Source organism: Hipposideros armiger, unplaced genomic scaffold (genome assembly GCF_001890085.2).
Source record: "Hipposideros armiger isolate ML-2016 unplaced genomic scaffold, ASM189008v1 scaffold_432, whole genome shotgun sequence".
Classification (NCBI taxonomy): Eukaryota; Metazoa; Chordata; class Mammalia; order Chiroptera; family Hipposideridae; genus Hipposideros; species Hipposideros armiger.
Genome location: NW_017731782.1, coordinates 653,859 through 681,642, shown reverse-complemented (window position 1 = coordinate 681,642; position 27,784 = coordinate 653,859). Strand labels below are relative to the sequence as shown.

The following is a 27,784-nucleotide window of genomic DNA, read 5'->3' as shown; positions in this document are numbered from 1 at the left end:
AGATTTGGGAGGGAATAAAATATGTTCTTGGATGGGCCGGCCGAGTGGCGCGATGGTTAAGAACTGGCTTGGGACGCCAGAGTGCCCCGGTTCGGATCCCACATATGAGGGCCAGTGACACTGCCCTCCACAGCTAAGATGCAGAACAACAGCTCAACCTGGAGCTGGGCTGCTGTGAGTCGCCGGCGACGGCGTAGGCGGTAGCCCCTGCTGCAGTGGGTTGCCATGGGCTACCGTGTGTAGCCAGCAGCCAGCGTGAGCGGCCAGCAGCCGTCCAGAAGCTGCCGACTGATCTGCCTTGTCTGGGAAGAGCGCAATGATGGTGCCAACTTGGGCCAGTGAAGCAACGTCCTCCACAACTAGAGTGAAGAACAAAACGACAGCAACTTGCCTGTTCCCCTTCCCCCAATTCCCCAGCACTGTTCCCATCCCCCCAGTCCCTCCCCGCCCCCAAAAATAAAATATGTTCTTGGAGAAAGATATTAGTGCATTTCATCGAACTTAAGATGCCGTTGACTGTAAAAGGTACCGTTATGCGCCATTAGGAAAGGAAAAAAAACTAATGCTGTCAATTAAACTGTGACACAATATAAGAATTATTCCAATTTCAGAGATGTTAAAATGTGAAAGTGAATGTGCATTTTAGAAACGATGATATATGGCATTTATTGAGTGCCTACTATATATCAGGTTCTATTTCTGATCCTTGACAAACATTATCTGAATTAATTCTTATATTAATAGTAACCTAGTGACATGGGTATCCTTGCCCCTATTTTACAGATTTTAAAGTGAGGCACAGTGAAGCTAAAGACATTGGCCAAAGATCACAGAACTAGTAAGTGGAACAAGCTCCTCATACCTTCCTCTTCTCAAACTTGTGTTTTAATCTGTGTTACTCCAGTCAAGCTATGTCTCGACACGTTGGGACACTCTTGGGTATTTGCAGCAGGTGGCCTGTTTGCAGCTTTGTGTGCTTTTCATGTAGGGTAAACCTTTCATGGTGAGGCAAAGCCTCATCCTGCCTGAACTCCAATGGGCTTGGCCATGAGGCACCTTGAGACTTCAGAGCTTAGGGAGGGGGTAAGGGAAGGGCAGAGTTGGCCTGGACCAAAAAAAGTTAGCTGTTGCTTCGTCCAAAGGCCAATTAATTCAGAACTGACATAGTCAGGGTCTTGCTTGGGTGGTCTCAGGGGCTGAGGCAGAACTGAAAGGGCTGGAGAAGGAAGGCCCTCACATTCCTCAGATGATACTGAGAAAGCAGAGACAGCACTGGGCAGCCGGTTGGGTGTGAGCGGAGATGCTGTGTGCACAGTAGAGCAATAATCCAGAGACAGCATCCGGCTGGGGAGCCTGAGGATTTGTGGAGCATATCATTCCTCAGGGTTTCCATGCTATCCTTGACAAGGTAGCCCAGGAAAGACAAGACTTTCTGCTTTTACAGGGATGTGGGTCAGGGTTATTCGGAATGACCATGGAAAGCTGGAGAACACAGGAGAATATCTGAGTTTTAGAGCCTTCAACACTCAACTCAGGTATCTTTTTAAAGCCTTCTTAGCCTATGTCTGGGTTCAGGCATATTTCTTAGTGTTCCTGAGTGCTATTATCCAGATAAATATAATAACTAACATTTATCAAGTGCTTACATTGTGACAAACAGTTAGTTAGGTGCTTTACATGGCTTATCTCATTCGGTACTTGGGTGTCCCTATTTCAGATGAGGATACTGAAACTAGGAAAAGTTATGTGATTTGCCACAAGCCCCACAGCTAGGCATTTGTGGAGTCAAGATTTGAACCCCGATGGCCTGTCCCAGAACCAACGCGCGCAGGAATTAGAATGTACTTTTTATTTCTCCATTTGTTCCCTTTTAAAAATAAAAAATCTGTGAGTTTCCTTAGGATATTATCTGTTCTTTTTATCTTTGTATTCCTGTCTTTTAGCACAGTATTAGCTACATAATAAATGGCAAATGTTTATGGAAAGGATGAATGAATGACAGAGCCTAAGGAGCAAAATTTTAAGAAAACACACTGAAGCTCTTCTTACAGTTTGTGAATGAATAAATTAATGTGCTCAGTTCTGCATTTGGCATATAATAAATACTCAATAAATGTTAGCTATTATTATCATTATTGGAAAGAAAACTACATTTAAAAGAACAGTTGTTTTTACGTATACCTTAATTTTTAAAAATTAATTTACTTTAATCACATTCTTCTGTACATTTTAGAAAGAGGCGAGCATTTAGTTTCTATGCGGTATTTTGAATATGTAGGAGTTAAATATCATTTTTGATGGAGTTCTCCCTCAAAATTTGAGCTATGTTTGCTTAAAATATTAATATAGTTAAGTAGACAGAGGGCTGCTGCAAGTTCATTTTAAGCAATCTGCAGTGTAACAACATGAGAATACAAATGACATTAAATGTGAAAGAGTTTCTTATCATATGCTTCCAGCCACCACAGCCTGAGGACAAAAGCCAACTGCCAGATTAGAGGAATGTTGTGATTTTAGTATACTAATATAAAACTCAAGTTGTCTCATTTTTGACTTCATAGTTAATCCATTCTCATTATTCTTGCTACAAAGGTATCTAAATTGATTTCATTTAAACATTTTCGTAAATAGGAAATTGTACGATGGTGCCAATTTATTTATGGCATTGGGATATCCTGATGTGGATGTCTTTGAGGAGGTAGGTAGATTGAATGAATTACATTATTATTATTATTTATCTTTCAACCATTTTTGGCAGAACCTGCTAGTGGCATACCCCAATATCCATTCTGTCTCCTCCTCAGTAACATAACCCTATATTTATATGGGGACAATATACGCAGCTAAAGGACTTAGCCTCCTTTGCAACTAGGCGTGAATATGATAATGTGATGAAATTCTGCTCAATGATATATGAGTTGAAGTGTTGTAAGTTGTTTCTAGAAAAATCTCATTAAAGTGAAGAGCGTAGATCCTTTTTTTTCTTTCTTCTTCCTGTTGCCTGAAATGTGTATATAATCGTTGGAGCTCTAGCAACTAGCTTGGGCCAGGAGGTGACTTTGTGAATGGAAGCCATGAATGGCAAAGCAACAACAAAGAAAGATCCTGGTTCTCTAACACTGTGAAGACTCCACACTAGCCTTGAGCTGCTAAATTCTGGCCATTATATAAAAGATATACAAACTTTCATCTTATTTTCACTGTCATTTTAGATCTTTCTGTTATATGCAGCTAAATCCAATCCTAATAAATATTCTAAGGAAGTAACAGAAAGTTTTCAAGAAAACTTCCTCTATATTTCTATCAGCTTGTTAAGGTGCTTCCATTTGTGTGGTGTTTTTGTTTCTGTTCATCTTTAGCTCCTAGTCCTATCTTCCCTCCTTCAGTAATCTTTTAGGCCTCCCATTATAAGATAAAAGCTGTTTTGAGTACCATTATTTCTATAGTACTATTTTTATTATCTCTGTAAAGGTCTTATAATTTTCTTAGTTCTCCTTTCTCTCTTCTCTGAAATCCTCATGAGGCCCCAGCATAAAATAAAGTTACATCAATGAATATAGAGGTTTCTCATTATTTCAGAGGGTAGAAATTTATGGAAACATAAATTATGGAAATATAAATTGCTGTGATTTTTTTATTTAATAGGATTTGTAGAAACTAATTTTTAGGTAGTCTTTCTATGATGATAGATTAGCAAACACCGAGTTGAGCTCAGGCAGTCTTGATTTCAACCAAGCATCTGATAGTTTTAAGTGAGAAACGGTGAACAGAAAGAACTCCTCCAACCAAGCTTTGACTCCCAGTTCTGACACTTACTAGCTATAAGAACTTGGAAAAGATATCTATATTCCTTGTGCCTCAATTTCCTTAGCTATAAAATAAGTTGTGATAAAGATCAAAAGAGCTAATGTACATGTAAAAATAAACATGTTTTTGTTATCTGTAGTGTACTTTGTAAATATAAGGCAATTTGGGTGAGTGGAAAAAAAATCTAGGTCCAGAATCAAGTACACACTTGCAAGTTGTGTAATTTTGGCCAAATTAGTTAATATCTCTCAGCCTCAGTTTTCTTATCAGCAAAATGAGAAAAATAATAGCATTGTTTTACAGGGCTGTTGTGAGAGTTAAATGAAATAATGTATGTGAAGACTCTAAGACAGTACCTGGTGCTCCAAAAAAATTTGTAAACATTAGTATTCTTGTGGGTGTTACTGTCATTGTTACTTTCTTGGTGAACTATGGTTTATTGACACTTAAAGTAGCTAAGTGGATGGGTGGTTGAACCATACTGTAAAAAAAAAAAAAGAATATCCATTAATAGCTTTATGTGAGTCTAAAGGAATATGTCAGGTAGAATACTGTAGGCTCAACCAATGTTTTATTGATGCCATGCATAAAGGTAAAGCTTTCTAATTACTTTTGATGATACAACTTTTTGGGAGGAATGAAACTATGAGTGTGATATAATGGAAAAGACACAGGCATCAATGACTGAAGACTTGGCTTTGAGTCCCTAAATTCAATCACGTGATGACTCAGTTTCCTCATCTGTAAAATGATAACAGCACTAGAAAGAATACCAGATAGATGCATTTTATGAGTGCGTGTTCTTAAAGATCTCACATGCTTCATGACTCATTCTGAGAAATGCTTACCGTCTAAAGTAGTGCCAGCAAATGACAATAGTATAAGCATAATTTGTCAGCTTCCAAATTATGCAATTACTGACAATTTCTTTTAAAAGTTAGTGACTTTGAACTATTTCAAATTCATGTATTTACATTTCAAATTCATGTACTTAAAATTTGCATAAAATGGAAGCAAATGAATGGACCTGGGTAGCTACCCAGGAGAGGGTTGCATTTGGGGGATTCTGAAGCCAGCTTGAATCATTGGGAAGACTTGAGAAGACCAAGTTGACCAAAACTTGATGATTGTTCCTAAAAAGATCATCCTCAAAAGGGAACTGACAATAAAACCCCTTCATCTCTTAGCCTCATCTCTGAGACAACTGTACTTTGCTGGTAGTGGGGGGAAAGGCTGGACCTGACTAGTTAAGCTAGATTTACATATAAAATTGGATAAAACTGGACTTTGTAGCTATACTGGATACTTGTTATTCTCCTGTTTGTTATTTAGACGACAAGAAGGTCCTATCCACAGATATCTACCAACACCGGCTATACTGAATGCATTCTTTCATCCTGACCTGATCCCGAAAGCCTTGAGTTTTCATGGCTTTGCCATAGCCATTTGATGAACTCTAGGCAGATCCATGCATTTCTGCTACCTGAGACTAATTCCCAGAATCTCTGGCCCCTCTTACCATTCCCAGATTTGAATGAAGTTCTGTGGCACAGGGCACAGGCTGTGGTTTCCTTAGCGGTTCATGAAGGGGCCACAGCCTGGGTGTTTAGGGGAGTAAGCTTCTCATAGATCAAACTGATCAGTGGGAAATGGAAGTCAGGATGCAGTTAGCAGGTAAGCTCCCTCTCCATCTTCCCCTACAATAGACTGTTTGAGTCATGGTTTTTCCATATAATCTGTCCAGACATGTCCTGCACAGCCAAGTGGGAACATCAGTCAAGCAATTGTCTGTTACAGAATAGTAGCCAGCATAATCAGTGTATTACCTTGCATTTTCTTCCCATTGTCCTCTGACTCAGTTGTCTTTCCCTTCACTCTTGCTGCCCTGGCACTGCACCTGCCAATGAGTCTTGCTTCAGACTTTTTTCCCTAGGGAACTCAGACTAACTTACTCTGGGCAGTGAATTGAGCTGGCTACTGAGTCCCCCACCTTGCAGAGCTTATGACTTAGGCCAAGAGACAGATATGTGAAGCATGAACCACAACACAAAGCTATGCACAATGCGAGCTCACAATCTCACCTTTGAGATCCTCCAAAACTTGGGTAGTTATCTCTACACTGGTTATGTGTGTGTGTGTGTGTGTGTGTGTGTGTGTGTGTGTGCGTGTGTGCACGTGCGCGCGTGCATGCGTGCAGATTGAAACATCTTGATTTGCTTATAACATTGTAGTTAGTCCTGTGATAGTTGTTCAAGCTCCATACCTTATGTAAAGGTGGCCAGCATTTTCCTTGGGTTTTCAGTATGATATTTTAAATGTGTTCATGTTGCTGTAGGCATTTTGCTTTGGAAAATACACCATTTAGTTTTTCTTTAATAACAGCACTTTATCATAGTTCTCTTTTCTGAAAATCAAATTACTGTCAGATTTTTTCCTTCTCTCTCCAGTCAGATAATTGAATGTAATGATGCTGTTTATCCACAGACACTGTCTAGATTAATTTTTTGCCTGCTTTCGGAAATTATTTTAACAGACTTTGCAGCCTAGCTAGCTACCCATATGGTACTATAATGGGTGTTTTGGACTTAGACTGTAATATTTCTGAACATTATTGTCTCTAAGTGGAGACAAAAATGTGACAATTTGAAAAGTGTCCGAAATTTGCTTTAGTTGACTAAGGGTAAAAGATAAATCCTGTTCTGGGGGAAATCTCTTTGTTTTGGGAGGATAACTTTGGTGAGTTGTCTTGTTCATATGGATGTAAATTAAGTATATAAGTGACATATTGCTGCTTAACAAATTATCCCCAAACTTGCAACAATAATACTAATTTATTATTCCATGATATTTTTGAGGGTCAGGAATTCAGGTGCAGCTGAGCTGGGTGGTTCTGACTCAGCGTCTCTTGTGACTTTTCAGTTAAGATGTGGGCCAGGCCACTGTCTTCAGAAGGCTTGACTGGGGCTGGAAGATCCACTTCCGGGGTGGCTCACTCATATGGAAGCAAGTTAATGTTGGCTGTTAGCAGGAGACCTGAGTTCCTCATCACTTGAGTCTTTCTTTCCATAGGGCTCCTTTGATGTCCTTATGACAGGGTGGCTGGGTTCCCCAGAGTGTAGTAATATAAAAGAAAATGAGGAAGTGGCAGTGTTTTTAATGACATAGACTTGCAAGTAACACACTATCACTTCCGCTGTATTCTGTTGGTCATACAGACCAACCCTGACATACTGTGGGAGAGGACTACACAAAGGCATGAACACCAGGAGAAGAGAGTCACTAGGGAGCCACCTTGGAGACTGACTACCATGTTAAGTAGTACTGTTTTGTTTTGTTTTTGTTTTTATTGAAAGCCTTTTAACTGTGGAGTAACCCAAATACAAATATGAGGTGTGATTGAAAAATACGGTGGAGGTTTAAATTAAAAAAAAATTTATTGCAGTAAGACACATTGCCATTATCCTCCTCAAAATACTCCCCCTCGCTTCAAACACACTTATCCCATCATTCTTGCCACTTTCTGAAGCATTTCTGGAAGTCCTCTTTTGTGAGTGTCTTTAGTTGTGCTGTTGTGGCTGCCTTGATGTCCTGAATTATTTTGACTTTGGGAAGAGCCAGAAGTCACACGGTGCCAGATCTGGTGAATAAGGTGGATGAGGACAAACCATAATGTTGTTGTTTTTTTAAAGATTTTTATTGGGGAATTGGCGGAAGGGGAACAGACAAGTTGCTATTCTTTTGTTCTTCAGTCTAGTTGTGGAGGACGTTGCTTCACTGGCCCAAGTTGGCACCATCATTGCGCTCTTCCCGGGTGAGGCAGATCAGTTGCCGGCTTCTGGACAGCCGCTCACAGCAGCTGCTGGCCGCTTACGTGGCTGCTGGCTACACACAGTAGCCCATGGCAACCCACTGCCACAGGGGCTGCAGCCTACGCCGTTGCCGGCGACTCAGCCCAGCTCCAGGTTGAGCTGTTGTTCAGCATCTTAGCTGTGGAGGGCAGTGTCACTGACCCTCGCATGTGGGATCCAAACCAGGGCCCTTTGGCATCCCAAGCCAGTTCTTAACCAACGCGCCACTGGACCGGCCCACCATAATGTTTTGACAGAAATTGTCATATAACAGAAGCGATGTGTGACATGGAGCATTGTCATGATGGAGGATGAAGATACAAAAGAGGACTTCCAGAACTGCTTCAGAAAGTGGCAAGAATGATGGGATGAGTGTGTTTAAAGTGAGAGGGAGTATTTTGAGGGGGATTAATTGCAATGTGTCTTTTACTGTAATAACTTTTTTTTCTATTTAGCATTCACTGTACTTTTCGACCATACCTTGTATAATGTATCAGATTGGGATAAGGGATTTTTTTTCATAATAATATTTTTAATGGCTGACTTGATTGGGGATCAGCATGTAACTCTGCAGACATTAATTTGATGTCAAGCGATTTTTCTGCCTCCTCTGCTTGGAGAAACCACAAGAGGAAGTGAGGACTAGAAAAAAGGGATGCCTATTGGAAGGACTTATGAAGGTGGGCTAAAAAACCTTAAGCTCTTTTCAGTTAAAACCTTAGTAACTCAAGGTTTCTGTAACTCACCTTTCTGGCAAAGTTCCCACAGACATTTATGTGATTTTTCTCAAGGGGGCCTGGCTTCACATGTGCCCATGAACCAGCCCATTGGGCGCAATCATCACAGGACACTGCTTTGTTCTCCCTCCTCCCCACCACCTCTTTGGAGTTCCTATCTGCAGCCTCCACTTTGGGACTCTGGTTCCAGGGCAGAGGGGAGGAAACCGGCCCTTTCTCCAGCTCCTGTGTCCCATTTCATTGCCAGGGCCCTGCAGCTGCACAGCCTGTGCCTATACCACGGTAAAGACTTACCTGAAAACGGCCCTTTTGCCTCTGAGGAACTCTCCACCAAGAACATACACGGACAAGAAGCAGTTTTATTTCTCAGGACTCTTTTCTTTTAGAATGTAACTGACCTACCTTCCACCTTGATTTATACTATTTCCAGGCTGCTACTTTCTGCCCATATATCTACACAGGCTGCTGGGATCTCCCCACACTGCTAACTAAATGTCTTCCAAAACAACCAGCTGTCAAGAGCTACAGAAATGTGTCAACACATGATATGTGACATAGCACAAGGTGTGATAAAAACTGATCTCAAGTATTAAAAATTCAAGCTGTCCTCTTCTAGCTAAGCTTTAAATAAGTGCTAGTCATCTGCCCCCAGGTCATTAGATTTTTGCCAGCTCCTCTGCACTTTGAGCACTCACTCTTGTGATACCCCACTTATGGCACCATTTCCAATGGTCTCTTGCATTCTGTCTAGCTATTTTATGTGGAAGTGATGAATGAACTGAACCTCATGTCTTGGCTGTATCCATTAAAGTTTTCTGGGCCAGAGCTGGGAATTCCTACTTGGCTATTTCTCTGTTACTGCATACAATGCACATATCTCCTAGGCTTTCTGCTTCCTAAGTATCTTCCACATCTATCTCTTCCTCCTCTTTTCCACTGCCACGGACTCGGTTCTGGCCCTCATCAAATCTTCCCCGGATCACACCAATAATATGCAAACTTGTCTCTGCCTGTTTTAATTCATCCTCCTCATTTATGCTGCTGGAATAATTGTTCTAAATACAAATGAAATCACAACTTTCTTCTGCTTCAAGTTCCTCCATGGGTCTTCCCATAGGCACTGGGGTCAAATTCAAGTTAGAAGTCCGCCCACATATTTCTGCCTACCTCTTCTGACCTCATTTCCCACACCCCTTCTCCTATGCTTGATGGCAGCCATTCAACTTGGAATTAACTTAAGTTTATATGTTTAATATCCTATGATTTTGCAAATAGTATGTCTTCTACCTAATGTGCATTTCCTTCTCATCCTTGAAGACCTAGGTCAAGTGTCATTACCTGTAAGACACCTTTCCCCTCTGGGTTAATGTCCCTCCCATGTTCCACAATAGCTTCTACATCTCTCTCTCCATATGAGATGCAGCAGGCATTGTGTGTTAAGTTATGGGCTCTGGAGCCAGGCTATGTGGGTTTAATCACATTTCTTTTATTACCAGCTGTGTGACCTCTTGCAAGTTTCTTAGCCTTTTTTCCCTGACTATAAAATGCTAGTAGTACCACTCACATGTGGTTGGTTGTCTTGGGCTTTAAATTGAGTTGACATATGTGGAGTGCTTAGAATCATGCCTAGTTCAGAGCCTAGCCTCAGTGCATCTCCGCTAGTCCCAGTAATTTATTTTATTTTTAGTTCTTCCATACAGTTCTAAGCTTTTAAAGAGATGGATCTTGTCTTTGTTTTCTCAGTGTCTATCACAAAGAAGGCATTTCTGTGAATGTGTAAATGAACCATAAATACCTTATGTAAGATATTATACTGCTTAATGGTACTTTCCTATTCCCCAGTACTTTCTGACACATTTAGTTCATAGAGGGACAAGCTAGCAGTGTGCATAGCTAGTCTTTAAGGAGTTATAGTAAGTGAAAACATGTGTTTATGTGAGATTTCACTATTCATTTCCAAAACAAAGTTTGCAAACCCAGAGAAGAATAGTCTAAGTGTACTAGAATTTTATTATTTGGGTGATTTGTATTACAAAATCAGCATTATTCTATCTTGTTGGTATGAGACATCTTTTAAGATACTGTATACTGCCATCTTCAAGTTACCACAGAATTCACATATTGGTCATGTTGTTGGCTTAGTTGGAAATTTTTTTTCTCTCTTCTTTCAATCTGTCACATATTTTTGAATTTTCAGTAATGTTTCAAAATCACATCATGTGTTCCATAACTAGTAACAGGCAAGATCTTGCCTCTGTATTACACATCTCTGAGAAAGGGTTACCGAGTAGTATGAAATTTCATTTTACAGCAACATCTGGTAAATACACAAGACATTCATCATCCTCAATTTCTAGAGTAATATGTTTTTATTTAATAAGTGTACAATCATTTTGAGACTAACTGCATTGTTTGACAGTCAATGATCTCCTGGATGTCCATATTAAAATTAGATTTGACTATGAATGATAGAAAATCAAAACAACAGTGGCTTAAACAAGTTAGAAATTTCTCTCTCATGTAAACATAGGCAGTCCTGGATTGGATGGCAGTTCAGTCATCCAAAACCAAAGCTCTTTCATTGTTCTGCTCTACCATCCTTAATATCTAGGTTTCAACTCCTAGTTTAAGATGACTGCTCCAGCTCCAGCCTTTACATTCTCAGACCAGCCAGCAGGAAGGAAGAAAAGGGAAAAGCTCACTCTGCTGATATTTAAGTGCACTTCCCGGAAGTTGCATATACATCCCCATTGATCAGAACTTGTTCACATGGACCTAGTCAAATGAGGGTTGGAAATGTATTCTGTGTCCCGGGTAGCCATGAGCTCAGCTAAAAATTGGGGGTCCGATTTCTGAGAAGAAAGGGTAACTACGTATTAGAGGACTAGTACCAGGTTGTGATACTTTTTGTCTTACTATCATTTAAGTGTCACAGGTTACTAGGGTCCAAGACTGAAAAAATAGTTGGTAAAATGGCTCTATTGATGTCAAAATTATGCATTGAGATAATTTTGACCCTTTCTTAATGTGTTAGCTAGTGTGAGGCTATTTTAAAATTTTAGACGCTATGTTGACTTTATTGACTCTAAAATTAAAATAATAATTATTCGTGTTGTTGCAAATAACTTTCTCATAAAGGAAAAATAAAAAATATAAAGTGACATATGACACCAAAGGCACAGACAACAAAAGAAGAAATAGACAAATTGTGGACTTCATCAAAATTAATAACTGTATATCAAAGGTTATTATCAACAGAGTGAAGAGACATTCCATGGAATGGGAGAAAAATATTTGCAAATCATATATCTGAGGAGAGATTAATATTCAGAATATATAAAGAACCCATACAACCCAATAACAAAAAAGCAAACAAACTGATTGAAAAATGAGCAAAGGGTGAAGCTGCACAGACATTTCTCTTAAGAAAATTTGCAAATGGACAATAAACACATGAAAAGATGCTCAATATTACTCTTCATTAGATAAATGCAAATTAAAACCCCTTTACCTCCATTAAGATGGTTATTTTTTCTATATATACCAGAAAATAACAAAGGCCCGTGTGGATGTAGAGAAACCGGAACCCGTGTGCATTGCCGGTAGAAGTGTAAGATGGAACAGCCACTGTGGAAAACAGTATGGTGGTCCCCCAAAAATTAAAAATAGAATTACCATATGATATAGAAATTCTACTTCTGGGTATATACCTGAAAGAATTGAAGGTAGGGACTTGAAGAGATATTTGCACACCCATGTTCATAGAGGCATTAGTTTCAATAGCCGAAAGGTGGAAACAACCCAAGTGACCTAAGTTTATCCATTCATCCATGGATGAATGAATAAACAAAATGTGATATACACCACAATGGAATATTATTCAGTCTTAAAAAAGAAATGAAATGCTGACATATATTACAATATGGATGAATCTTGAAGACATTATGCTAAGTGAAATAAGCCAGTCACAAAAGGACAAATACTGTTGGATTCCACTTATATGAAGTACCTAGAGTAGCCAAATTCATGGATACAGAAAGCACAATGGTGGTTGCCAGGGGCTGGAAAGAGGGAGGGGATTTGGAGTTTTTGTTTATGGGATTTTGGTTTGGGAATATGAAAAAGTTCTAGAAATGGATGGTGGTGATGGTTGCATAACAATGTGAAGTACTTAATGTGACTAAACTGTATACTTAAAATGATTAAAATGGTAACTTTTATATGTATTTTACCACATTAAAAATGGTTAAATTTTTTAAAATGCAGGTACTTTTACACACATGCATCTATATAATCAGACTTGAAACTAATTTCAGTGTTTTTTTACCAAGAATCTTGATCTTATTTTGAAATTTTAAAAAATATTTAAAAAAATATACAAAAGTAGAGAGAATAACATAAAGAACCCCCTAGAGTTCCCTTCTTTCAACTTTAACACCTCCACTTATGATAAAACTTTTTTGTAAATGATTAGTTTATTGCCCTAATTGTTGAGTACCATTTGTATATACTACCCTCGCTCTAATGATTTGAAAAGCCAACTATAAACTTTTCATTTTGTGAACTTTTTATACAGATGTGGGTGTCTCAAGCGAAGCTTTTGAAAGCCTGCCATATCACAGACCCTGCAAAAAGAGCAGCTTGTATAGACCAGAGATTGGAAACTTTTGTGTAAAGGGCCAGATAGTAAACATTTTAGGCTTTGTGGGCCACATTAGGCTTGTTTAATATTCTTTTTTTTTTCTTTTTAAATGTCCCTATAAAAATGTGAAAACCTTTCTTAGCTTTTGGGGTTATACAAAAAAGGGCTGCTTCTAGATTTGACCCAAGGGCTGTCATTTGCTGATATCTGGTAGAACTTTGGGGCCCTTCTGATGCCAACCCACAGTAGAATAGCAGATGGGGGCATCTTATCATGATTAGCCAATCTTTAGGGTGGCCAGCAACCTCTGTCTGGTACTAACTCAAATAGGTTGGTTTTCAGTCTGATTAGGTAAATGCATGTGTATAAAAATTCTAACTAAAATTTTTTAAACCATTTTTTATTACAGTAAAATTTTCTTGTGGTACTTCATGTAAGTGAAATCGAATAGATCTACTTGTCAGGTCTATTTCCTAGAACTTGGAGAAGGAAGAATTTAGAAGTGAGCAACCCCAGGAAAAATTGAGAGTAGGTCCTAAGTGAGAGACACCTAGAATAGTCTCAGATCCAATCCCAGTCTATTCACACAAGAAACCCCCTTTTCTTGAGGAAACTGAAGTAATGTGTTCCTTATAACCAGAAGAATCTAAATTATTCTCATCTACTACAAATGTAAATTTGTACAAACACTTTGGAAGGCAGTCTGGTAATATCGAGTAAAATTGAATATGAGCATATCAATGACCAGGAATTCTACTGTTAGGTATTTTTACCCAGAGAAATTCTTGTACATTTGTACCGGAAGATACACGTGTAAGAATGTTCATAGCATGTAACATGTGTCCACAGTGGACTTTGTTAACCTGGTCAAATCCCAGCTCTGCCACACACAGGTGTGTGACCTCAGACAAGTTACTTATTCCTCTGTGCCCCATTTCCCTCATCTGTAGGAGGGGATAATTATTTAATCCTCATAAGGTTGTTGTGTGATTAAATAAGTTAATTTACGTAAAATGCTGGGCATATAGCAAATGCTGTATAAATCTTAGCTATTGTTACAACTCATTATTATAGCAGCATTGTTCATAATAGCAAAAAAAAAAAAACACCCAAAAAACAAAACCAAAACAAAACAAAACAAAAAACAACCCAAACCTCCATCAACAGGGGATGGATAAACTGTGGTATATTCATACTCTAAAATACTATATAACATCAGAGGGAAACGAATGAACTAGAGCTATGTATATCAACAGGTATAAATCTTAGAAATAATGTTGATTAAAAGACAGGCACAGAACAACATATGTGGTATGGCTTCGATGTTACAAAATAACCAAAATTAAACCTATTATGTAGAGACATATACATAGGTAGCAAAGTACAAAGGAAAACAAAGGAATGGGAAGGAAAACTCAGGATGGTGGATAAGGAGATGAGATTGGAAGACATCTCTAGCTGCATTTGTAAAGTTCTTCAAATTTAGAAATTGAGTGGTAGGTTTTTGGATGTTCTTACGTTACAAATGTTGTACAACAAATCCCAGTGAACCAAATCTAAGTGTAAAGATAAATGTAAATATAAAGGTAAAATTTACATGGATATGAACTGAGGTTGTTGAAATTCAGGAGATAAGAATTAAAACAAAAAGGAAATAGTTACTGTACTCTATAGAGATTTCATTAAGGAACTAAATTGGTTGAATGCAGTTTGCTCTAGAAAATACTTTTTTTTGATGAAAATGTATCAGTGCAGGCATACTTCTGATTAAAATATTTGTCTTCATATATTCAAAATAGCTGAATTAAATCATCCTGTACATAGTTAAGAGGATAACAACATAATAAGCATTGAATTTATATAACAAGATCTACACATTCATAGGAAAAACAAAGGTCCTGAGTGAGAGTCAGGAAAACCTAAATAGTTAAACTCTTAAAAGGTAAACTAGCCAGAGAGTAATTCTTCTCTAGAGATAAGAGAAACAGGGAAAATTCCAGGAATTACTGCTATGTTATAAAAAAGAAGAGTGAATTCAATAATGAAGTGCTCTTTTGGGTAGTAAGTTTGATTTACTTTCCCCAAGGCTTAATTAAGCTGGTCCATGGTATTTAGGAGTGGACATATCTTTGGACTGCTTCACTTCCAAAAGCCACCGCATACTTAGCTAGTCTTCCAGGCAACAGCAAATACACTGCCTTCTGGATGTCTTCAGGCGTGAGAGTGCGACGATTTCTGAAACACATCAGGCTGTAGGCTTGCGTAGAAATGCGCTCAAAGATGTTGTTGATGAGGGTATTCATGATTTCAAAGGTACGAGATGATATGCCTCTCTCAGGAACCACTTCCTTTCGGACCCTGTTTATGTAGAGTGAGTAATTTCTATGGCCCAGGTAGGTGCAGGAACGGGATTTCTTTCTGGAGCTTGCATTTTGACGTCCCCTGGGGCACCTGTTCTTTTTGGTGATGGATCTGGCCATTGTTGATGTTGTCCTCCTGAACAGTTCTGAGTGAAGAAGAGAAGGGCCTGCGAGTGGGGGGAGCGCTCATATTTATCTTGGCATGTCACAATCAGACTGCTGGGGCTTCTGTTTGATTGGAGGTTACTGTTCCTATGTCATAATCACCTAGCAATGGCACTGATTTGTTGTTAAGGGCCCACTTGGCCCACTGAAAGCTTTCCTAAGGAGATAAGAAGGTCACAGAAGCATTGAGGTTGACTTTGTGGCAGAAAAGAGTACTCATATTTCCTACCTTATATCTTAGCAATTTGCAAGCATAATATACAATATTTTCCGAATTGGACACACCTCAACAAACTGGGAGGCTGGCAGCAGGAAAGTGAAGGAAAAAGTGCCATAAGCCTTTTATGCGGGAAATTTCTGTTTATAAAAGTATTCATAAATTCATTTTATAGGCAAATGAATAAGTAAGCCACTAAAATCTCAAAATAATTATTTTATAATAAAATACATATGAACAGCTTATCTGCTTTTTAAGATTGTTATTGTTGTTTTAAAAATGAATTCTAAATTTTTTCTGGGTCCTAACTTTTTGGAGCACCTGTTTATAACTGCAGAATAAAACAAAAATCCCTATTTTATTGTTTAAATTATGATGTGTGAACTGTGTTATTTAACTTTTTATAATGATATTAATATCATTCTTGAAAATATCAAAAATTTCCTTAGTGTTCTGTGTTTTACTTGATCCTGTAGTTTTTCTGTCATTGTTAGTAAAAGTGTGCGTATGGTCATTCTTGCTCATGTGTCATGTTGATATTCACATTTAAAAAAAATCTTCATTTGCCTTCTTAATCAAATTTATACCTGGGTAAAATAAAAAAGAAATAGACGCAACGATAAAAATCACAACTCACAAGGATTTCAATAACTCCGAGTTGCCACAACACTGCGACCACGAAAGGTCCTTCACTATGAGCTGCTTCACAGCTAAGGTCGACTGGGCTATGTGTAATTTCTGGAATCTTATATGTAATTCCTCCACTTTGTCTCCCACTAAAGAAAGTAAAAGTGAAATTAGGTGGAAGAACAATGTCCTCGTGAAAACTTTGAATAAGCTCGAGCTTCTAAAGACAACGGGCATCGTTTGTAAAAGTTGCACTTCATTGCTAGTAACCCACTTCAGACGGTGAGTCATCACACTGCGATGGAGGCCGCTGCTTCCATGTGTGCTTTGGAGAAAAGGATCTTTAGCTAGCTCTTTCTAATTTTGCTTTCCTATTTCTCTACATATAATTCATTACTTAGCTTAATTGCAGCATAGCTTTATTTATAATCATTTAGAAAAGGAGGCTATCAGGTAGAGAATGGTCTTTCCCTATTCTTCATGTATCCATGTTGAAGCGCTTTCATAGTGTAGCACTTGCAGCCTCTTTCCCCCATCATTCCTCCCTGGGACAATCCTCCCTGAGAGCCGTGAGGTGGGGAGACTGACAGACACGCCCACCTCAACCGCTTCTGGGCTCTCACTGGGATCCGACTATGGGCAGCTCTGCTCCTCGGGCTGGATCACTTTTGCTAGCTGGCAGTAACGGAGTATGTTATTCAGTCTAATACGGAGGTGCTGTCTTAGGAAGCCTGTTGGTGCCCCACACCTCAGGGCTGCTCTCCAAACACTTTGCAGTGATAAAGCTGACATTTTGATACCCATCTTTCTGATCCCCGTGTCTCTATCAATTGGTTCTGAGCTTGGGTGGGAAGAAGGAAGGATGCAGTATTTTACAGTAGCTAAAAGAAAAAGGCTTTACAGCCAAAACAATAAGCCATACACTAAAATACTGATTGACCAGAAAGTTCAGAAAATGAGGAATACTGATTCTATAAAATTCTGGCTATCTTAAGGTTAACCTGAATTCCCTTTTAAAATTTAATGAGTCATTCTAAAATATGTATGAGTTCACCACTGATATGCTGGTTTTTCTTTTCCTTCTCCTTTCCTCCTCCTCCAGACAGTCTGGAAGAAGGGAGACACCTTTTAGCATAATGACCTTCAGGAGATGCCCGCCAGATTCTCAATCTGGGAAACGCAGCAAGTCTGACTATTCTGCATCTACCATCCCCTGAGAATGGACACTGTGATGCCCTCTACCCTTTCCCCCCTTCTCCTCTGCCCTCACCCTCAATGAAGGTCCTAGCCTTAGAATGAAGCCTGGTGTCCTTTAGCAGGAGACACAAATGGACCAGAGGTCCAGGGTCTCCAAGCTGCTCAAGTGTAGCTGGAATCCAAAGTTAAGAACTGTTTCATGCATTTTTTCACGCTTTTGTTTTGTACTTGATCACACTGTTTATTTGGGGCATAGGCTGTATGTATGTATGCCATAATTGAGTATATTACTGGGGTTACAACTGCTTATTCTATCTTTTCTGGTTGAGTGTCTTGTTATGACTCAAGGTCATCGTTAAGGTTCTCAGTGATTATTCCATAATAATTGCAGCAGAGATGACATTAATTCAAAGTTGAAAGCATGTATTAACAGGTATGATTACACTCTGGGAACATCTTAACACGGTATTAGTTTCCTGTTGCTGCTGTAACAAGTCACCACAAATGTAGTGGTTGAAAACAACACAACTTTATTTCCTTATAATTCTGTGCATCTCAAGATCTTAATCACAACTGCAAATCCCGTTTTGACAGGTAAGGTAACACATTCACAGGTTTAGGGGTTTGGGATTTGGACACCTTTGAGAGGCATTCCTCTGCTCACCATAGTCACCATGAACAGAATGAGATTATCAGGGAAAATCTGGGTCAGCAATGGTGCAGAAGTTGGAGATGAATAATACTGTTCTTAGTAGATGGCCAGGAATAGATTTTTAAAATACTCTCTACATATGGGCTAACTTTCTTATAATCTGTTTATTTCTTCTAAAAATGGAGAGTTGTCTTGGATTTTTACTTTCTATGCTGTGTTTCTACATTATAGTTCCAAAAATATGCTGAACAAAGCCTATTGTATCCTTGGAAGGCAAGAGGATGATAGTAGAGAAGAGATATTTTTCTTTCCTCCTCCTCTCAGTCTCACATTCCCTTCTCTTATCTCTTCTCCCCTGCTGGCTCTCTCACAACTCTTTATTGAATGCCAACCACGTGCCAGCACTGCATAACTTCCATAGTGGGGACACAGAGATGAAGAAGATACAGTTCCTACTTTCCAGGAACTCACAGTTTATTGAGGCAGACAGACATGGAAGAAATAGATTACTAAGAACAGGGACATAAAAGCATCCACAGGGCATCGCAAGAAGACAGGTACCTGGATCTCTCAGCCTGCCAGAACAGGTTTCTAGGAGGAGGTGATATGTGAGTTGAATTTAGAAGTTATTTAGGTAGATAAGGGTGGATGTGGGAGTAGAGGAGAGACATGGGTGTATTGCTAAAGTACCTCCAGGGAAAGAGGTTGTTTTTTTGTTTTTGGCATGAGAATGGAGGACCTATGGTCTGGAAGAGCCTGGGCTTCATTGCCCTTTCCTGTCTGGTGGTGTTCAGGGGTGGGAGATCGTGATCTCTAGAAAGAGGCAAAGGAAATGTATTTGCAAGGGGAGAATCCAGGTTTCAGTTAAGGTTGTGGTTCTCAAGCTTGGATACACATTGAAGTCACCTAGGGAAATTAAAAAACAAACAAGCCAACCATGCAAGGGCTAGAATCCAGACTAACTGAATCAGGCTCTGCAGGGGCGGGGCTAAGGCATTTTTTCTTTTAAGTTCTTTTAATGTGTAGCAAGGATTGAAAAGTCAATGGTTGAGCTGAGAGCAAACTATTTGAAGGTGTTGTTGGAGAGTTTTTTGTAAACACTGGAATGGGATTTGTAAGGGAAAGAGCAAAGAGGGAGGGGAGATGTAAGCAGGGGAGTTAGGAGGAGGAGGATAGAGTGATATGAGATGAATTGATGAGAGGACCAAGGGAAGACAGGAAGAGTGGCTCCTGATGGTCACACATATTCCCCACTCATGGGAGCCCAGGTACAGAGATGTGAAGAGATGCAGACTTTGATATAAACTTGTTTCTGTGCATCTAACTTGAGACTAACTTTGCTGAAAAGCCCTTCCAATGCTTAGCAAGGAACAGACCTGGGAGAACTCAGGACGGGCAAGGAAGGTGGGTGGAACCAAGATGGCGCCCACTCTACCGGGGAGTCTTACCTGTCATATTTCCACCTGTGAGGGGAAGTAAAACAAACAAATACACTTTCCATGTTCCCCTTTTCTGATTTGTTGACACGTCTCTGGCCTAAGTCATTTCTCTCTGATTTTATTCTCTCTCCTTTTGCTGGATTCCTGAGGCTGACATTTCTCATGTCACCAGTGCAGAGCCCCCCACTCTTCCTCCCATAGAAGAGTCACCTGTGTCTTGCTTTGGCTAATCTGAAAGCTGGGTCATTGTTCTCAGGTGACCTGAGAGCGAGTAATTAGATTAGATTTACGCAGAGTAAAAACATAATAAAGGATTAGCCTTGGAAGTAAGTAGAAGATTGTCAAATCCTGATGAAGTTCCTGATGAGTCTGTTGGTCTTCAGCAGAAAACATAAACTGTATTGGGACAAGAGAGAGAGGAAAATGTTAATTTTTTTATTTTGAGTTCTGGTCTACATATTATAGTAAAACATCAATTAACTAAAAAGTAATTAACACTCCCCCAATCAATAGATTGTCATTGTACAACGGATTTTCCTCTAATTATAGTAAGAGCGTTCTTGCTAAACACATAGAATAGAATAAAAGTTGCCCGAGGTCACCTGACCGGGAGGTTGTGGAGTCAGGAGATAAATGGAGGCCTGTTAGGCGTCCAAGAAGCTCTTCACCCCCAGGCACACTGCCTCTCCTTAGTTGGCCCAGAAGGGAGGATGTTCCAAGCAGGAGGAAAGGAAGAGTAACAATGTGGAGGCACAAAATCACAAGCCGTATTCCAGAATGAGCGAAAACTGTTTTGCTAGAGCAGAGGGCTTATGTCTGATAGTGCTGAGACTGACGGAAAGGCATGGTGGGCGTAATTTATCAAATGCCTTAAATTGTAGTCCAAAGTGTTAAAATTATTCTGTAAGTATTTGAGAGTCACTGCGAATTTGAAGCATGTAAGTGACTGGCTCAAAGGGATGTTTTGAGAGAATTGGTTTGGTGCCAGGTACCAAATTTAGAGAGATTTGAAGAAGAAATGAGATCAGAGAGCCCAGCAGTATCCTTGCTCAGTGACCCAAGAATGGCACAGTAGGGGTCTGATCTAGGGGTAGTGGGAACGGGAAGAAGGAGTCATCTTTGAGAGAACTGGTAAGGTTTGGTGACTGACTTACTATTCAGGACAAAGGGGGAGGCAGGCTGTACCACAGTGCTACCTTCATCAAGCACTGACTGTGTCTAGGCACTGGGCTAAGTACTTCCAGGTGTGAACTCGGTTCTCACAGCAACCCTGTGATGTGGGCACTATCATTATAAGCATCTCCTTTGCACAAGTGAGGAAACTAAGACATAGAGCAATTATGTAGCTTGCCTCAGATCACACAGTTGGTTAGTAGCAGAGCTGGGATTCAAACCCAGGCATCCGGCTGCAGATTCCATGCGCCTTTCTCTCAGACATCCCGCTTCTCTCACAACCCTTTATGTGTGCAGTGCTCTACATGCTGCATGCATTTGATCACTGCATCTCATTTCACCATCACGAGAGTCCAGGGAAATAGGTAGGATCAGTGGAACTTCCCACCTCACAGCTATAAATTTGGCTGTTGCCAACAAGCATGTAGAATAACAAAGACTTGAACCCAGATCTTCTATCTCCATCTCCAGTGCTCTGGCCAAAGCCTTATACTCTAGGTTACCAGGGGGAAATTAATTAACAAAATGGTACAGTTGGAGCAATGGAGAAGATGTGATTGTAGAATTTTGGATGAAAAATCTGATTTTAAGTACCCTCAGGATGTTGCTTTTCTCACCCTGCATTCAATAGAATCCCTCAGGCTGTGGTATATAAAAAGGAGGAATCATTCCTTTCCTCAATAAAGGAAAAGATTCTGACAGCCATCATATAGCCTACATTCTAGACAAGTCAGAAAGAAAAACACAACTTTACCTAGAGGGAAAGGATGATTGACCCTAAATTGGGAAAAAGGATTTAAGGACGGGAGCCTATACTCAGAAAATCCTCATAAGGTTTTAAAACCACATCTCTCCTTCAATTGCTGTGTGATGCCCTTTAAAGCTGTTTTACACTTAAAGAAGCCAGAAAGACAAATACCATAACCCTCACAAAATTAGGGGCTGATAAGCATAATCAGAAAGTGATGTTTATTGCAAAACAGCTAAACAAGAAACCAGGAGCTACCAAGTATCTTTTTTTAGGTATATACAGTTGTTTCCCATTCTGAGTGATATAATAAAGTCTCGCTTTGGTTACACTAAAACAACAACAAAAATATATATCCAGTGTTCTTGAATTTAATAAAATTCAAATACCTAAATCCAGGGCCCAGTAAAATAATACAAATCTTTCAGCAGCTCAGACTGAAGACATTGAAACCAAGGCCAATTTCCAATATATTTGTTGCTGAGTTTTATTTTCCGACCAGCCTCCAATATAGTAATCCTCCCTAGTCTCTTTGGGCAAGCTGTGTCATTACAGATCTCTTAGAGAAATGATGGAATTAGTGAGGTTAGCTTGTGGAAACTGCTATCTGAAGATGTGACATCTCCATTCTATTGCATCCTGAAATCATAATACATAACTAACATCTGCAGAGAACTTCCTACTTTCCAAAGTATTAAGAGTTTATGAATAGAAAGAATCCTACTTTACCCTTTAGTAGGCCTGCTCAGTTCCCCTGATGAGGCCCCATTTCCTCTCAGTCGTATAAGAATGGGTTGTTTTCCCACAAGGGGGATTTAGAGGACATCTGCTTACATGGGCCTCTCTAGGATCCACAGGATATTGTTACCAAGTATCTCTTGGAAGAGATGGAACACCTTAGCAGTGCTTAGTTTCCCCGCTGTACAGATGAAGTTGTGATATAATTGAGGACTCTGAAATAACATTATTAGTTCTCTGAATGGTGCTTCCAACAGAACTGGATCAGGAAATGTCTTGCCCTAGTGGCATTTTATCTTCACTGTTGAGAATCTAATCACCTTGAGGAAGCTGAGGCCACAATCAGAAAGAAGCTTTAAATACCGCCTCCTTCCATTTTCTTAACAACCCTTTGATGTAAACAGGGTAACCTACCTGCATGTAGATGAAATTTAACTCAGAGAAATTATGCCCCTTGCTTCAAAGGTAATACCCAGTAGTATGGTAAAACTGAGTCAAGAACTATGTTTCTTTCCCCTGATTCTGCTGCAGGAATCAAGTGTGTGCCCACCCTAGTAGCCTTAGTGGGCTTGGGGGTGTTTGTTAAGGAGTCTCTTTCTGGAGTTCTGCAGGTCCTTGGCTCTTGTAAGAATTTGTGATGTGTTCTCCAGTATAGATTGTCTCGTGGAAGTTGCTTGGTTCTTTTTTTCTGTCTCACATTTTTTCTAATAACCTTGGATCTAAGAATGTAATTCAGAGACTTGGATAGTGGGGGGATTCTAAGAGCCAGTCTGGGCTATACAATATAACACACATTTTTAGGTGCTGGTGGGGGCTCAAGTCAAGAGAAATGTGATTATTCTTCCCTTCTTTTCTAGCCCAAACCTTTCATATTATGGACTACTCCAATCTAAGAATTGTAACTCTAAATAAGCAGGATTTTAAAACTCAGCTGCTTTCAGAGCAAAAATATTTTTTACGAACTTGGGATTAGGGAAAGCATTACAATCAAGATGAAAAACACTAATCATAAAGTTAAAGTTTGACCATTTTGCCTATATTATACTTAAGACGACTATATGAGAAAAACACCATAAACGAAATGAAATAATGAGCCACAGACTGGGAGAAGATATTTGCTAAGTATGTACCTAATCTAGAATAAGTATTCAGAATATGTGATGAACTCCTGTAAATCAATTTTAAAAATGACAACCTGCTGGGGAAATGAGCAAATTATGTAATTAGGCAATTCACAGAAGGAAAAAACTCCCAAAAGTTACTAAAAAAATATTACAAATCCTTAACTTCAGCAGTAGTCAGGGAAATGCAAATTAAAACCACAGAAATTATTTCATACCCACCAGATTTAGAAAATCAATTACCCTGGTAACACTAAATGTTGGCAAGATTATAAGAAAATATTATTATTATTATTATTATTAATAATATTGCAGGTGATAGTATAAATTACTAAGATCACCTTGGATAGCAACTTTGATAATGCTTAGTAAATTTGAAGATGTGTGTCTCCTACAATATAGCATCCATTTTGTACATCTACTTTAAAGAAACTCATGCACATGTGTGTAAGAAGACAAGTGCATGGTTATTCAATGGAGCAATGTTTGCATAGAAAAAAAGTGGAAACAACCTCAGTAGGGGAATGGCTGAGTAAACTATTGTTTTCTTATATGGTGGAATAATCTGAAGCAATGATAACAAATGAACTGAGAGCTAAGTGTATAAAACTTAAATATTGTTGAGAAAAAGGCAAGTTGCAAAATGATATGTATGGTATGATATCATTTGTGTAAAAATTGAAGCATAAAACTATAGCATATATTGTTTATAGATTTAGACATATGTAATAAAAATATGAAAAAAACACATGGCAATGATTCTAACTATCTAGTAGTAGCTTCCTCTGCTGAGGGAAAGAGGGAGACAGGGACAAAGAAGAATTGGAGTGGGGCTTTAGATGCATTTATAATGTTTTATTTAATTATTATTTTTTTTAGCTGAGCCATCCTGCCACCTGTTGGCAGCTCAGCAGCAGCTCAGCTCGGGCCAGGACTCGAACCACTGTTGCTCAGAGCTCGCACTCTTGAGCAAGCTCTTAACCAACTGAGCCACTCGGCCAGCCCTAATTATTTTTAATAAGAGAGATCTGATGCAAATATGGCAAAATGTTATGGGAGTCTGTTTTCTTTTTATTTAAAATATTTAATCATTACAAAAGCTCAATTGCTTTAAAAAGCAAACATGTGAACAGTGTCATCCACTATATAGTAATGTTTTACTCATAAAAAAAGGACCTTGAGTCCTTTTGAGTCCTTGATTAAAAGACTGCAGTAATACCTCCTAGTCACAGAGGGTGCCACACAGACAGGACAAGTATTCACTAACAGAAAATGGTAAAAGGTTTATTCTAGAGCTTGAACCATAGGGGCTTTTAGGCTGATGGAAATATCTACCAGTAAATATTAAAGGAATCTGAAAGATCAATCAGTTCAGGTTTTCCCAGATGTGCCTAATGATCAGGCTTATCTGGGAAAGTTGTGAAAAATACAGATTCTTAGGCACCTTTCTTGGAGTTTGGATTCAGTGAACTTCTGGGGGAGCCAGTGTTCTGAAGAATACACTTAAGGGAGCACCGACTTATATGCCTCACTGTTAATGGAGACATTCATTAATTCCTTCCCCAAACATTCTTCTCTCACCAGTCACCTCATTGTTTGTACTATTAACTTGCCATCTAAATTAATCGCAATTTAAACAAAAGGGGAACAAATTAAAAGGATTGTGGAAGTAGTCAAAATTGACTACTTTCTATGTCTTTCCCATGTCTCCCTGCCCCCTATAGATGCTACCTCTAATAACCCAAATCTCCCTCCTAACCCTTGGCTTTCTCTACTTTTCCTCTTCTCACCTAAAATAAGCTCTCAATGAAATTCAAGGTGAAAACAGAGTATGGAGACTGAACTCAAATTCTGGATCTGCTGCTGATGATGTTTAACCTGCACGTCCTCATGCAGACACATCCTCTGTATTAGTCCAGGTCATTTTCTGCAGTTTTAGGCAATTCCCTGAGGGAAGGCACGGTCTAAAAACCCCTTAACAATTAAAAAATAAATAAATAAAAATAAATAAATAAATAAATAAAAACCCCTTAAAAGAAAGGGAATGGGAACTCCTGAGGGTCTTAGTCATCATTATAATTCCAAATGCTAGCACAATGCTTATGCCTATTGGTGTTCAAAAAATATCTCTGGATGAATGAATAGGGTCCTCCCAGAGAAATTGGTGGGCCCATATCTCAATCTTTCACAGTGAGGGAACAAATATTTTTGAATGCCTGCTTTGCTGGGTGCTTTATCTATGTAATCACATTTATTCCTCCTAGTAGCTCTATGAAGTAGGTTTTATGAGCCCTGTGCTCCAATGGAGAAACAGGATCCTGGAGGTGAAGGAATTTGCTCGAGATCATATGGTTAGTAGTGATCAGACTGGAATCTGAACTTAGGCCTGTCCAACTTCAGAGCTCATGTTTTCTGTATACTGAGCTACTTCTGAAGGACACAGTTATTGTCTCTAGAAGTCACCTGGTTTTACTCCACTCACTCCCACTGGCTCAGAAGAAGCGTTGGTTATAACTCTATTCAAATATTTAAATGTTTTCTCTTGGGCTCAGTTCAAAGTTTTCTTTTTTTATTTACCCTGACTGTTTGACTTTCTACTTTCTCACCATGATATACAAAATGCGCCTTTGAACTAAAATCCGATATAACACTATCAGGGGTAAATTTAGAGAAAAGAAGATGTCATGTGGCTTAAGACATGTTTATAAATGTATTTTTGTGGAATAGCCCTCAATATTGAGCTTTCTTTAATTTCTTAGGAACAGGCTGGGGTTATTATTGACTTTCTAGAATGCAAACATCCTGTACCTTCTGTGACTGTTAGTCTCTCCATGGTCTAGTGACACCATTGCTAAGTTGGGCCCACTGTGCATCCTGGTCCTCAGGTGTCAGATCTTCTGTCTGCCACAATCCAAGGGAAGAGATGAGATGTGACATGAGATGTGTTGGCTTTATGTCTGAAGATGCTTTGTGTCAAGACAAAGTTTAATTGGTCCACTAATACTTAACAATGTGTGCTTTAGAGCAGTCAATAAAGATCGCAAGGGGGTGCACAAACCCAGGAACGGGTCAGAGCTCTGAGGGTATCTTTATGATGCAATTTTAGAAGCTAAATGTTAAGACATTTACCTAGTTTTGCTTCATATTATACACATGTATTGCCTTCTCTTGGACTGTAAGCAACTTGATAAAGTAGAATGTTTCTGTATTCCCCTATCGCTCTTATCACAGTGCCAAGAATATTGATTTGATAAATATGTATTGAATAAATGAATTAATGAAAGAATGAATGGATATTCTCCTGGAATACAATGACTATTTTAGACTTGGTCACAGTTTGCTTATGTCCCCATGGGGGCTTCATTTACAATTAAAATTTGGGATTTTTTTCTCTCCCTATTTTTTATTTTACAGAGGTGTTAATAGAAAATGAGATAACTATCTTATCCCTTGTAAATCTCCAACATAAACTCATATTTTTCTTAATGGCATGATAGTTGATTTCTTTAGAAACCACTAGCATGTCAGAGCTAAATTGTACATGGAGAAATAAGGTAAAATTCTAGACGAAAGAGATACTATAAGGATCTCAATTTTCTCAGCAGATAGAAAATAAATATGGGCTTATAATGCCCATGAATTAATAGAAAAATAATGTCCTGGAGACCAGGAAAGTACTGTTTGTGGGAGTTGACCGCCATTTTCCTGCAGCAGCTCCTGTTGGTGTGAGTGGTGCCCAGGGCTCTCCGACATGGTGACCATCAGTAATGAGGTTGTGCCACATTTTTTCATTGAGGAAAAATCACCAAAGTTGATAAGTAATTCATGTAAACAAAATAGGAACAAATTATTGAGTACCTACTATGTGCTAAACACCATGCTAAATGCTTTATTATTTCATTTTAGCCTCTCACCAGCTCTGTGAGGAAGGTATTATTATCCTCAAATTAGTGACTTCATGGTTGTCCTTACAATTATATTCATTAATTTGTGTTCTGATATACTTCCTCAAGTGAGAAAAAAAATGGACTGGGGCTCCAGATTTTGTTAGAAGTTGCTCAGAAGTTCAGACACTCGCGTTAGTGTATGCTGGCTATGTGAATGGCATCTATGTGTGTCTGGTGAGAAAAAAATTGAGAATGGCTAGGTTATAGTTGGAAATGTAAACCTGGGTAGAATTTCCAACCTAATATTGAGTTGCACATTCATACCTAATTTTATTTTTTAAATTATGTGTTTAATTTAAATTACATTAAAAAAAAAATACGACCGGGCCGGCCGAGTGGCGCGGTGGTTAAGAACTGGCTTGGGAT

General features: G+C 39.0%; 2 protein-coding genes across 2 annotated transcripts in view; one reads left to right on the top strand and one right to left on the bottom strand.

Annotated features, from left to right (window-relative positions):
* Positions 1-27,784, top strand: part of ZNF366 (zinc finger protein 366) — a 311,266-nt gene that overhangs the window by 29,503 nt on the left and 253,979 nt on the right. The gene's annotated exons all lie outside the window — the stretch shown is intronic.
* LOC109394705 (histone H2B subacrosomal variant-like) lies at positions 15,146-15,514 on the bottom strand. The gene has a single exon (XM_019665057.1). It carries the CDS (start codon positions 15,512-15,514, stop codon positions 15,146-15,148), a length of 369 nt encoding a protein of 122 aa, XP_019520602.1.